Raw genomic sequence first — 14,195 nt, 5'->3', positions numbered from 1 at the left:
TCCTGACTTTCCTTTCTCTCCTGCCTGTCTATTTTATAATTTTCTTCTAAAATCTCTCTCTCTCTCTCTCCACACCCTGTGTTCTTGGTTTTCAACCTTTGAGGATTGAAGCACCTCTTGAAACATGTCCTCCTTGGTCGCTTCCTTATCTGGCGGAGGCACATCTGCAGAAGCATAAGAAACAATAAACAGAAGCATGATTGTTAGTGTGCACGCAGTGTCGAATCATTATAGTAAAATGCACCTTTTTTAAAAATACAAATCAGTTTCTCACTGTCCCTTGGCAAACACACAGTTCGGCCAACACCCTAAACATGGTGAGTTAGGCCTGAGGAGTGCTCAAGATGGGGCAGAAGATCTCAGATTTTTTTAAAGGGATCACTGCAGGCAGCTAAGGACAATATTATAAATTCTGCCACCATTTTCCACTGGTGGGGGTCATTGAAGCTGATATCTCACTCCTAAGGGTAAGCAAGGATGCAAGTGTGTGTCTCCTGCATGTGTGCGGCTTCAGACCAGGTCCCTATACTGCTCACCTGTCCTGGTTTGATCCCTGCACAAGTGATTGCCAATTGGCACTGGAAAGTTTCCTGCAACGGGGGAAGGATCAAAGCAGCTCTGCCTAAGAACCGTCAACAGAGGATTGGCGCATACCTCCAGAAAGTTTCCTAGAGATCTTTTTGAGGATTCTTGTGAAATCTTGGTGTGCATTAACATGCTGTTCCACTGCACTGCTTAGCTACACAGGGGAATGTGAAGTACACTCAAACACAGCTAGTCTTTACATTTCTATCCCATCATCCACATCTAGAATATACAAAGCAAAGGACAGCTCTACCTCATTAACTGTGCAACTGAAAAAGATCACTTACCACAGCTCTCCTCTCCTGAATCTTATGCATCAGAGACGACTGCTGGGACTGACTAGATCCCTCTAGAGTGGAAAAGAGGTCCTGACTTGCCACACCACCAAATGACCCTGACATGTGCTCCACATCATCCTCCAACTCTACCTCCTTGTCCGCAACTTCATCCTTGGGGTTGAATCCGCCGTCTCCGGCCGCACCAAAGTATCCACTGGGCTCTTGGCAATGTAGGTGAAGTTGCCGCTGAGGATGGTGTCCAGCTTCTTATAGAAGTGGCGGATCTTCAGTGCAGCACCAGAGCGATGGTTTACTATCTTGCCTTCTGGTATGCCTTCCTCAGCTCCTTTATCTTTGTATGGCACTGATGTGTGTCCCATTCATAGCCCTTATTCAACATGCCATGAAAAATCTGACTATAGGTTTTGAAGATCCTATGCCTGGAGCTGAGCTGCGACTTGACTTAACAGCCTCCTCTCCCCACAGTGCTAGCAGATCCAAGAACTCAGGTGTGCTTGAAGCAGGTGAGCGTTTGCTGCATGGAACTGCCATGTTCACCTTGGAAGATACAATGTGAGCTGTCCACACTGAGCAAACAAGAAGTAGCATTTCAAAAATTCACAGGCCCTAAAAAGGGGAGAGGTAGAAGCCTATGTACCTGGATGCAGGGCAGCGAAATTCGAACTGCTGATCAAAGTGGTCAGGATGGGCATTATGAGACAACTCCTGGAGGCCGTTTGCAGTGACATAGCCAAGCGCAGTGTCTACACTGACACTTGGTATATACAACTTTTGCCACAAAAAGCTCTATGTCTCTTGTCGAGGTTGTTTTTTGTCAGCAAAGCAGGAGAGTTTTGCTGCTGAAAGCATTGTAGTGTGTACATCACCACTGTTTTGTCAATAAAAGCTGACTTTTGTCAACAAAACTCTGTAGTGTAGACCTGGCCTAATCCCCAAGATTTCTTTTGAGAGAAAATAACGTAATCACCAAAAGACAAGTACAATCTACTTCTACAATCACCAGATGAGTAAAAGCCTCATGATTATGATGGAGTGAATAATTGATTTGTTTTATTGTTGTTTGGGGACTGAACCAAAAATCTGAGGGTGTGGGGAAAAAACAGCTACCTTGATTTGTTTCTAAACCAAAACCGATTTATTTGTTTAGTTAGTTTTTCTGGCTGAAATTGAAAAAATCAAAAATGTTTTGGGTTGAACAAAACATTTAATTTAACCCAAAATTAATTTTTTTCAGTGGGTCGTTTTTTCAGGTTGGTTTTGGGTGTGTTTTACCTTAGCTTTGTTTTTAATTAGCTACATTTTGAAACAAAACATTCAGAATTTGTCACTGAAACTTTTGCCAAATAGAACCTGAATTTGTGATTAGTTTTGGTGCTCTGAAAAATTCATTTTTCAGCAAATTATATATCCACAAAAATTTTTTTGCCAACTCTACTCATGATCAATGGTGTTAAAGGCAGTTGAGAGATCTGATGACATCAGCATGGACACCAAACTTTTATCCGTCATCAGTATAGCAGCAGGTGGCATCACCAGACCAGTCTGAGCCTTTCATCTTTAGGTCACCAGTTGGAATTCATTGCAGGTCAGTAAAAATGAGAAGTCCATTACTGTCAGCTGACTGAGTGATTTATTAATTGCAACTGGAGTTTCAGTCAAGTTTTTAGACAGATGTCCACATCATAGAAACCATGACATAATTAGAGCTAATTGGACAGTCTCAACAAAGGAATGATGGATTAATTGTGCCCTCTTGCTCTCAGTGGTACTTGAGGGGCAGGGTTGAAGCACATTGACTAGGTGTTCAGAGAAGTTTGGATACTACTGCTTATGCTGAACCTCTTCTATGCATAAGCAGAGGGCTTTATTCTCCATGAATATCAACCCTGAACATTTCATCGCCAGTATATATTTATTTGATTAGTTTTAATTAACAAATTAAACGTTCTCCAATTACATTTTCATTTTTAAAAAGTTTCCTTTCCCACTTGGGGATTCCCCTCATCCCCCAAAAGGTCTGGGATTATTTCCAGAGTTCAAAAACCGTTTCCTGCCCTTGCTCCTTTACAGGAGTGACAAACACCAGTGGTACTTCTGCTGTCTGGGTGAGGTTCATATTTCTGTGAAGTGCAGCATCTGCCCATCTGCCGCTCTTTTCCTCCCAGAGCTCATGAGGGTCAGGAACTGAGACTCAGTAAACGTCTCATGGAGAAGGCAATGAGGCCCCAGTGAGATCTAGGCTGGAGACCCCGCCTGGTGCATCACGGTCACCAGGCTGGTAGTGCACTGCTGAGTATGAGCTCAGGAACAAAGGATAAGACTGTTACACCCAAGAAGCAGCAACGTTCACTTTCATAGACAAAAGGACAAGGCATCTTCGTCTAAAACTGCTCCAAGAGAGAGAGGATCCCTCCCCGACCCCATCAGAATCAGGAGAGCATATGGGCACTAAGACCTTAGTCATGAGTAAATCCTCTCAACAGGCACTCGGAGGTATGAATCCAGTGATTCTGATGTCAGCTCCAATGGTGAAGGCTTGGGATAAACAGCTCCTGGTGTTCCCATCTATTTCTAGTGCCAATGTGATACTAGTAGCAACCCTGCCCTGGAGGGAGCCAACTGTCACAGTGACCAGGGAAGCTCCAGTTCTGACAGCTCCACCAATGGACTCTTCTCATATCTCATGATGATCAGAGACCTGCATCCCCCTAGAGGACATATTGGTCTTTTCCGTCTGCATTCAGCCCTCTGATTGAGACATTCCAGGACATTAATACATCAAAAGAAAGGAATTTCCCAATGAGGCGGAGTCATTCTCCTCTCCCACCTCCCAGTCTTGAGGCGCAACCAACAGTACCATCAGTTCTGCCAGAGATAAGGGATCTGGCTTTCTCTTCAAATGAGTCTGAGGCTCCTGCAGAAGTGTCTTCAGCATCAGACAGAGGTGGTATGAGACAGGAGCCCCAGAAAATCAGAGTTCCAACCTCCAACCAAATACACTTGGCCAAGAGAGAGGTGGTACCCTATGCCAAGAGGTCCATCTCCACTAGTTAAACCATTCTAGTGTCACCCAGGATTCATGCAGGAGTTCTAGTTGCCATCTCCTGAACATCCATAGCCAACCCCACTGGAATATTTGGAAGGGAAGGTGAGTCAAATCCAGCAGTTCTGGGAACAGTCTCATCTTCACTGAATGAGGTGGTTATTCCGTCTTTTCTGTACCTTCCAGATGACTTGAAACAGTATCAAGAGCTCATGGATAGGATGGCTGCAGAACTGCAGATTCAGCTTGAGGAAGTCCAGGAGCCTCACCACAGTTTATTAGACATGCTGCAGTCTTCCAATCCCAGTTGAGTGGCCCTCCCCATCAGCAAGGCCATCATGGTGTTATGCTTATACAAAGTACACGAGATCTTTTATAGGGGAGAAGGCAACATGGCAGATTTATTGAGATTACAGCAGTTAGCATATGCTTTTCAGTCTGTCGATGTTTAAGGTTACCGGTCCAGAGTCTGGATCAATCTAGTGGCCAGCCAGATTGGTTGCAGATCGGGAGCTGGGCTCTGTCGGTCGCAATCCAATGCTCCTGGAGCTGTGGCAAGACGAACCCAAAGCCCCATGGCAAAACACCCTGTTTTTATAGTCCTTTTTCTCTGTTGAAGTTTGTGAATTTTGCTGTGTCAGTTTGACTGGTTACTCCTTAATTGGTGTTATCCTCTGACATAAACATTCCAAAGCACCTCCGAGAGGGTTATCCTGTCCTGGTTTTGATTTAATCAACTGTCTTGTCTTTAGGGGTGCCAGTCTCCACCTCAGGGTCATCAATCTGCCTTCTCTCAGTCATGGATCTGCGTTGATGATTCTCTGGCGTCAATAAGTCTCGTTAAGTCTCTTCACTCCTCCTCCCTTGACCATATGGCTCCCACAATGTGGCTTTCGCACCTTATCTTTTCCTGATGCATACACCCTTATTCACACAAACAGTCTTTTACAGAGACCTTCAAAGGTATACAAACAGCAGTGTTTTATATGGATCAAGAAGGGCATTGTAAATTAAACTTTACTAAATTTGTGGTCAAAACAGTTCACATTGTGGCCTGGGCCTTCAGTATTCCTCCAATCTAATTAACATAGGCACAATACACAGTCCTGTCTTTTACTTGCTAAACCTTTAAACAAAGAAATGACCAGAGGGCCTAGTTTGTTATGCATATAGGAAACAAGACCCCATCTTTTATGATACAACTTATCCTAAAACAAAAGGTGACCATAATCAGTCATAAGGACTGTTCTGGTCTGTTCCTGCCTTAATGTCAGTACAGACACTGACTGTCAAGGTATCAACCCCCACTCTGAACCTTAGCGTCCAAAAGATGGGGTACCTGCATGAACCCCCCCTAAGCTTAATTACTAGCTTAGAAATGGTAGAGCTGCCACCACCCAAAAATATAGTGTTTTGGGGCAGTTTCTGGCCCCCAAACCCTTCCCTGGGGACCCCAAGACCCAAAGCCCCTTGGGTCTCAAAACAAAGGGAAATAAACCATTCCCCTCTTCTCTTCCTCCCAGATCCTCCCTTCCCTGGGTTATACTAGGAGATCGCTGTGATTCAACTCCTTGAATCTTAAAACAGAGAGGAAATCCACCTTACCCCACTTCTTCACTCCCCCTCCCAGACTCTTCCTGAGAGAGAGACAGTGATACTAACACAGAGAGAACTCAGGTTTTTCCTCCCCCCCCTTCTCTCCTTTCTCCCACCAATTCCCTGGTGAGTGCAGACTCCCTCCCCTTGGGTCTCACACAAGAATAAAAAAACAATCAGGTTCTTAAAAAGGAAAAATTTTAATAAAAGAAAAAAGTAAAAATTGTCTCTGTAAAATCAAGATGGAAAATGTTACAGGGTCTTTCAGCTTATAGACACTAGAGAGAATCCTCCCCCCAGCACAATACAAGTTGCAGCAAACAGATATACAATCCTTCCAGCAAAATACACATTTGCAAAATAAGAAAACAATTAAAAGACTAAACCGCCTTCCTAACTGGTACTTACTAAATTGAACAGAAGAGGCTGTTTCACAAACTTGGAGCTATCTGCTTACATGTCTGGTCCCTCTCAGAACCCAGAGAGAGCAAAGGAAAAAAACCCAGAAAAGCACAAACAAAGGCTTCCCTCCACCGAGATTTGAAAGTATCTTGTCTCCTGATTGGCCCTCTGGTCAGGTGTTCCAGGTTTACTGCTAGTTAACCCTTTACAGGAAAAAGAGACATTAACCCTTAACCATCTGTTTATGACACTGACAGTCTGTCAGATGCGTTTCTAGCAGTGCCCCAAAAAGTCATTCCTTTCTGCTATTCAAAAAGGGTGGCTGGCAGGATGAACTCAAGACATACATTAATACATTTAATACATACTACATTATGACCTTTAATACAAATGTAAAATCCTACCCCTACAATAGACCTGGTAAAGAGGGTTTGGCACACACCTGCTTCTTGTGCTCCCACCCCTAAAAGGGTTGAGAAGCACTACATTATTCTATCCAAGGGGAAAGCATTTTTGTTCCCACCCATTGCCTAATTCTTTGGTGTAAGCAGCTACAGAGTGGTCCAAACAGTAGCACCAAAAGAATGCTCCTGCTGATAGGTGAGACAAGCAGTTCAGCCTTCTAGGGAGAAAGGTCTTCTATTCCAACTCTCTTGAATTCAGGATCTCAAATTATTAGGCATTCTTGGCCAAATATGATTTTACTAATTATAAGAAGGTTTTAGAATTCAAGGACAAGCTCCTTTAGGAGAATAGACCCTGCGTCCAGGCCTTAGTGGATAAGGGGAGATTGGTAGCCAAAATTTCCCTCCAAGACATGGTGGATGTGACTGATACTATATCTAGAGGATGTCTACAGACATGCTTGTGAAGAGTGACTTGTGGTTACAATCCTCCGGTTTCCCTGGAGAGATGCAGAGTACCATCCAAGATCTGCCCTTCAATACACCAACCTAATCCATGACAAAATGGATGAATCTATCCACTCCCTCAAAGACTGGAGGACAGCACTTCGTTCGTTGGGCATTTATACCCCTGCCTCTAAGAGAAAACACCATAGATTGGGGCATAGGCTAAGAGCACCACCTCAGCAGTTTTACCACCAGCATCCTCAAGCCACCATGCAAGAGACCGAGTTTGTAGACCCAGGAACCCAGCCTCTGCAACATCCACCACCATATTATACTCTAAACCCTGAGCAAAGAGTTTCTTTCAATGGGACTGTTGAGACCCACATTTCTTTATGGATTCTGCTTCATTCCGCTTCTCTGATATTTGGAAGTCATTTTATCCAATTTGCCAAAAACTGGAGGGCCCTAACTAAAGACAAATGAGTATTAGATTATTCATGGCAGGTATCTGATCAAGGTTCTGGTACCTCTTACCACAAACCCCCCTCTCAGTTTGTTTTCAGGGACCACTCTCACAATGAGATTCTTCAACAGTAGGTAAATTCCCTTCTCCTAAGAGGTGCCCTGGGAAGGGTTCTATCTCAACATCAAAGAAAAGGATTCTATTCCCATTACTTCATCCCTAATAAGAATGGGGGATGGAGGCCAGTTCTCGATATGAGTCAGCTGAGCAGGTTCATTCAAAAACTAAAATTTCACATGATATCCTTGGCATCAATAATTTTCTTGCTGGAGAACACACGGTTTGCTGCTCTTGATATGAAAGATGCATATTTTCTCATAAACATCAAGCCAGCCCACTGGAGGTGTCTCTTCGATCAAGAGCTTTACCAATTCAGAGTCCTCTTTATTGGTCTAGCAAGGGTCTTTACAACAGTTTTTTCAGTAGTGTCAGCTTCGATGAGAAGAAAGGGATTTATAGTTTTCCTTTACCTCAACAACTGGCTTCTGATGGGCAGTTCTTACAAGACAGTCCAGTGAGCAACCAGTGTTCTGCTCTGTCTTCTGCCTTCCCGGGATATCTGTCAATCATGAAAAATCCACATTGACCGCCGTGAGGTTCATACATTTTATAGGGTGAAGTTGAATTTGACTACAGAAAGAGCTTATCTGCCACTTGAGAGGTTTCATGCCCTTAGCACTCTCATGAATCAGGTCACTGTCAGACCTGGGACGTCAGTCAGAACTTGCCTTTCACTCCTTGGCCTCATGCACACATGACATCATTTGTCACGCTTTATCTTAGCTGCCTACAAGCCTGGCTTCTCTCTGTGTACTCACCAGAGAAGTTCAAAATAAACAGCAAAGTGACAGTTCTGCCCAAAGTTTGACACTCATCCAGAGAACAAAACTGGAGAAGATTTATCTGGAATTGTTGTATCAGCGATCATGTAACCTTGTCAGCAGCATATTTATCAGAGGTGCAAAACTCCTTAGCAGACTGCCTAAGCAGGCATTTTTCTGTAAATCAGGAATGGGCGATACATAATTTGGTTCTCGATGATGCCTTCTCCCAATGGGACACACTAGCCTGGGACTTTTTCGCCTTGTGGGAAAACAGGTAATTTCCTTGGCATTGCTCCACAGCAAAGGCTCAATGGGAGATGTCCTGTTGGTGTCATGGAAGGGTTGCCCGGGGTATGCCTTCCCTGCCATCCCATTGATATCACAAGTTCTATGGAAGATCAATCAGGGCACAGCTTGAGTCAGCCTGATTGCACCCAACTGGCCGAGGCAGTTCTCAATACGGATCTGTTGAAGCTCTCAGTTCATGCTGCTAGACCTTTTAACACTGCACAGGGGCAGGTTCAAGCACGTCAATCCAGGACCGCTGAAACTCAAAGCCTGATATTTGAATAGGTATTAGAAATAGAGCACTCAAGTTCTGAAAGGGTGCAATACATCCTTAACCAAAGCAGAAAAGTCTCTACAAGGAGCTGTTACTCAGCAAAATGGAAATGTTTCTCCACTTGGGCTCACCAATGCAGCTATCTCCAGAATCCACCAGGATCCGTATCATCTTAGAGCAGGGGTCGGCAACCTTTCACAAGTGATGTGCCAAGTCTTCATTTATTCACTCTGATTTAAGATTTTGCGTGCCAGTAATACATTTTAACGTTTTTAGAAGGTCTCTTTCTATAAGTCTATAATATATAACTAAACTGTTGTTGTATGTAAAGTAAATAAAGTTTTTAAAATGTTTAAGAAGCTTAATTTCAAATTAAATTAAAATGCAGAGCCCCTTGGACTGGTGGCCAGGACCCAGGCAGTGGGAGTGCCACTGAAAATCAACTCACGTGCCGCCTTCAGCATGTGTGCTATAGATTGCATACCCCTGTCTTAGAGTATCTACTTACCCTTAAATCTTTGGGTCTCAAACTCATTTCTCTGCAAGTGTATTTAGCAGCGATCAGCACTTTCCATCCTCCTGTGGATAACGATACAATATTCGCTCACGCTGTCACATTTAGATTTCTGAAGAGGATTCTCAGATCCTTTACACTGTTTGTGAAGTTCACATCTCAGTGGGACCTCAATTTTATATTATCATTGTTTGCTAACCCCCCCTTGAGCCTCCAGCCATATGGTCTATGGCCTATCTGTCCTGAAGGTCGCCTTTCTAATAACCACAGTGTCAGCCAGAAGAATCAGTGAGCTGGGAGCGCTCATGGTGGTCTCATCATATACTACATTCTATAAAGAAAAGGTGTCATTACAACTCTGCCCTAGATTCATTCCTAAAGTAGTTTCCGAGTTTCATGTGAGTCAGGTAATCCACTTATAAGTATTTTTCCCACATGCCTCAGATGAAGAGAGACGAACAGATTCTGGATGTGTGAAGGGCTTCAAACTTCTATCTGCAATGAACAAAAGATGTTAGATGACACCATAAACCATTTGTTTCCATAGCAGAGTGATCAAGGGGTCTAGCTGTATTGGCACAGAGACTTTCAAAATGGATATCAGCTAGTTGTTAACAACTAGCTCATATCTCCTCCTCTCACACACACACGCACACGAGGGACTCATTCCATTAGAGGGCAAGCTACTTAGACTGCATAGCTGAGAGACTTACCTCTCTTAGAGATGTATAGGGCAGCTACTTGGAACTCTGCATACCATCACAAGATATTACATTCTGTTCCAGTTGTCAACTGTGTATATAGCTGTGGGGACAGCAATGTTACAATCAGCCATCACTTAGGTGTCCTCGTACCCAGCCCTTGTTGACTGTTGCTTGTTAATCCCCCATGTGTGGAATACACATAGGGATCTTAACTTGAAGAAGAAATGGAGGTTACTTATCTGTAACTGTATTCCAGTACACACCCTCCATCCCCTCTGCTGTGGATTGTTTGAACAGTGGTAAGGTTGGGAAACTGGAGAGGCATTGGCCCACGCAATCTTTTATGCCCTTGGTTCAGTGCATGAGGAGAGCTATGGTGCATTTGTGGGCCCACAGACACTATTTGCAAAATATTCTGAGCTCAAGCTCATGGTGCACATACGTATCCCACCTGTGAAACACAGATAGGGCCCACACATCTCAAAGAACCTCCAATTACAGGTAAGTAACCTCCGTTTTTGTGCTGTAACCTAAAGAATGTTCAGTACCTTATCTAACATTTGAGATGACTCTTTAGAAAGGAGTAATTATTTCTCTGTTTTGTATTTGCAAGTGATTGGATATTTTTCTTCTGTGTGTTATACTACTTGTCTGCTAAAGCCATTTCATTCTTCAGTCATTCTAAAGGGATGTTCCAACAGCTGAAATATATTGTGCAGAGTGTAACATTTAATCACCTCCATCAGTGGCTTCAGTTTATTTTTACTTGGCTCTTCAACCCTCAGCTGTCTACTAACTGTCAAGTATCAAACCAGAAAGGGAAGGCCAAGTGACACCTCCAAGGCATTAAGCTGATAATACTGTCATTAGATGAAACACTTCCTACATACAATATAAGCACAGCCCCAGTCAGCACTTATTGTGTCTGCATCACAGCTAAAGTAATGCTGAATTTCCCTATGCTTTAGAGGAATGCTGGGGAACTGACTGAGAATTAAAGACATTGGAGATGTCAGTCTCTCATTTATCTTTAAATAAATGTTTCATTTCAGTCTGCTTCTAAAGTTTCTGAAACTGTTTGCCAAACCACCTTTTCAGGTCTCCTGCAAGCGCAGAATCTCTTAACGCAACTACCTCAGCAAAGCCAAGCCAACCTCCTGCAGTCTCAGCCAAGCATCACCCTCACCTCACAGGTCAGTTTTCCTCCTGCAGCTTTTCAGCAGTTCTTTGGGGGACTCAAGCTAATGTGCAAGAGGGGCACATACATGTTTGTTGCAAAAATGGAAGTTAAGCTACTTAGTCTTCTAACTTTTCTAGATGACTACAATACAACAGAAGTGCCAGCTGCAGTGACAGTTATCTGCATGTTAAGACTGCATAATAGTTTCCCTTCAGATTTCCCTGTTTTCATTCACTCATAATTTACCAAAACTTTTACTCTTTGGACTGAAATTTTCCATGCTTGGCCTTTTTCTAAAGGTGGAAGTTTTTAGTAGTTTGAACAAAAATGGGTGAGTCAATTTTGAGTACAAGTAGAGTGGTAGAACAATACCCTTTTCCCATTATAATAAACATTTTTGCAACCTTGTTTTTAATAGATTTAAAACCTGAAGGGCTATACATTGATATTTGGCATGGAAATAGCCCTCATTGAGTAAAAGTGCCTTTAATTGTTCTAGTGAAAAGTATTTTTGGTTTGACTAAATTGTAAGACTGAAGACTTCGTTATATAGTTAGACTAATTTTTGCGTATACTTTACACAGCTAAAAGAGGCTATACTATTCAGGAATGTGCAATTAATTTAGCTGCTTACTTAGCAGATGTGTGGGGTTTAAGACAACATGTCCATAGGAACATTAGCATCAATTCCTCCACTTCTTTATAAGGTTCTCAGAGTTCCTAAAACTTATAGGAAAAGGGTTGAGGGCTTCCTAAAGTGTGCAAGAGAGGGTTTCTTCCTGGAAGTTTTCCAAAGATCCGAGGGCAAAGTGGTCTATTTTCTAGCTAAAGAGTTCTGTATTGTTGCCAATGTTTTGCAAGTCAGAAGAAGAGTAAAGCTAATTTTTAAGCTGTTTTTCCATTATTTATTTCTTTAAAAAAAAATTTAAAATTCTTTTAAGAGACTATTAAAGCTCTACAGCTAAGCTTTCAAAACTCGGGAAAAGTAATGTTAAAGTGCCTGCAACTTTAACTCTGCTTGCTTGTGTTGGTGCATTACAATAGTCTCTAATTATATGATCACATATTATTTCTGAAATAATAGAATAACTATCACATAATGTTTTTCTTTGAACGCAAGTAGTATTTTGTAGCACATACTATTGCGTCTGTTCACAGTCTGTGAAAGTCCCATATATGAAAAGTACATAGTACCTGTACTTGTATTGTTTACTACATTTTCTATATGCAATGAAGAATAGTGGAAATTATCTATTCTAGCTCACAGCTTGGGGAGTTTCACGTGTCCCTAACAAAGATTTGCTCTAATATGTAATATAGGGAAAAAAAGAACTTCAATAAAAATTGAAGTCAGATATGTTTGTATAGTCCAATATAGCTTAAGTACGTTTAAAATACTGAAAAAAAATTAGTGTGCAACATATGTATCTGCAGTTCTTGAAAAGATTGTATATTATTTGAGCAATAATACGTGATCGTGTAATTAAAGATAGTGGGCTAAATCCTGCCCTCTCCCTCCCCCCTCCAAACCACCTGCTCTGCATTGCAGAGTATCACTAGCACTAACCAAAGTAAAAAGCCACTTTAGTGAGCCAGTTGGAGGTTCAGCTTTGTAGGAGATATGGCTGTAGCACTGAAGTGCTATGGAACAGTCATGTGGGGGCTATTACCAACCGGTGCAATTTAGAGCGATCTTGAAGCTTCTCTGTGTTGCATTGGGAGCATAAACAGCGTCAGAATTGGGCCGAGGGCATAAACTGGCACAAAAGCATCTTTGCCCAAGCCCCTCAGCTGCACTGAACAGAATTTGGCCAAAAGAATTCAGCTCTGCATTTTAACGATGCATACACCCAAGGAGGTGGAGTGAAGCACTCAAAGCTCAGGAAATTCTAACATTCAGATTGTGTGCAAAACCTTAACTGTGCAACACCAATGTTCTCTTAATATATTTTGATTGTGTGAAACCTAGCCTGAATGTGGTTTCCATAGCACACAGACATATCTTAGGCTCTTACTGAAACCCTGTATTGCTACTTTTATATTGGGAAATGATCTTTATAGGGTAATTGTCAGGAATAGCAAACTTTTCAGTAGTTTCCTGGGAAACTATCTGGTTATACTAGGAAAGTCGGAGACCTAAAAGAAATTCCTTTCTGTGAGTTGTTTGATTTATTTATTTTATTTTATTTTATTTTGAAGAGGAATTATTGCCATATAATGTCACTATTATAAATACTCTTCTTGTGAGCAGTCTCAGCAGAGGTGCCAAGGGAACAAACTTCTCCCCTCCCTAACCCCGCTTCCCAAAGTAGTCCCTCTAGGTCAAGGTTGTGTCACATTCACAAGGGGAAATGTTAGGGATATTTGTGCTGCTGCTGCCTCTGCTGAGATTGTTCTGAGGAGAAATAGAGGACTTAAGTCTGTAGAGCTGTCAACTTGATACTGCACCCACAGTAAATTGAATTTTAAAATAAATAAAGGGGATGAATGCCAAACTCTCCAAAAGTATTGAAATATATTACGAGTAATGTTGAACTGTTCTTGGAGCAGGTAGAAGGCATTGGTAAACCGGTACAGTGTATCTTTTTTTTTTTTCCTTGGCTGGTTTTGACTGAGTCCTTCTTGAAAGACTGTGTACTAATACAGTACAGTGCATTCTGACAGCCTTTATTTGAGCAGTGTCAATAAATTTGAGAGCGCTTTGGGATTTATTAGAAATGGTAGATATATTCGTATCCAACCTGTCTCCTGTGGGAATCTGGACTCCTGAGTGAGATTTATTTCCACTATTTTGTGTCTTAAAAAAAAAATCTTTTCATTTGTTTTCATTTTTCTCTTCCTGTCTCCTGCCCTCAACAGCCAGCAACCCCAACACGCACAATAGCAGCAACCCCCATTCAGCCACTTCCGCAGAGCCAATCAACACCAAAGCGAATTGACACTCCCAGCTTGGAGGAGCCCAGTGACCTTGAGGAGCTTGAGCAGTTTGCCAAGACTTTCAAACAAAGACGGATCAAACTTGGATTCACTCAGGTAAAATTGAGTAATCCTATACCTCCCAATATAGGGTTAAATCAGTTTTCAGATCTGGAGGGAGGGGACAATAGCACCC

The 14,195-nt window shown here is 42.3% G+C and overlaps 1 protein-coding gene across 2 annotated transcripts in view; it reads left to right on the top strand.

Moving 5' to 3' along the window:
• The window catches only part of POU2F1 (POU class 2 homeobox 1), a 216,109-nt gene that overhangs the window by 146,032 nt on the left and 55,882 nt on the right, over positions 1–14,195 (top strand). For both annotated transcript variants that reach the window (XM_050958002.1, XM_050957992.1), the window contains exons 8-9: positions 11,002–11,096; positions 13,943–14,116. In XM_050958002.1, coding sequence (XP_050813959.1) covers positions 11,002–11,096; positions 13,943–14,116 — 269 coding nt within the window. The remainder of the gene's footprint in view (positions 1–11,001; positions 11,097–13,942; positions 14,117–14,195) is intronic.

The sequence above is a fragment of the Gopherus flavomarginatus genome, chromosome 1 (assembly GCF_025201925.1).
Source record: "Gopherus flavomarginatus isolate rGopFla2 chromosome 1, rGopFla2.mat.asm, whole genome shotgun sequence".
NCBI classification, from domain to species: Eukaryota; Metazoa; Chordata; order Testudines; family Testudinidae; genus Gopherus; species Gopherus flavomarginatus.
Note: the sequence above shows the minus strand (reverse complement) of the source record. Positions and strands in the feature narration are given on the sequence as shown.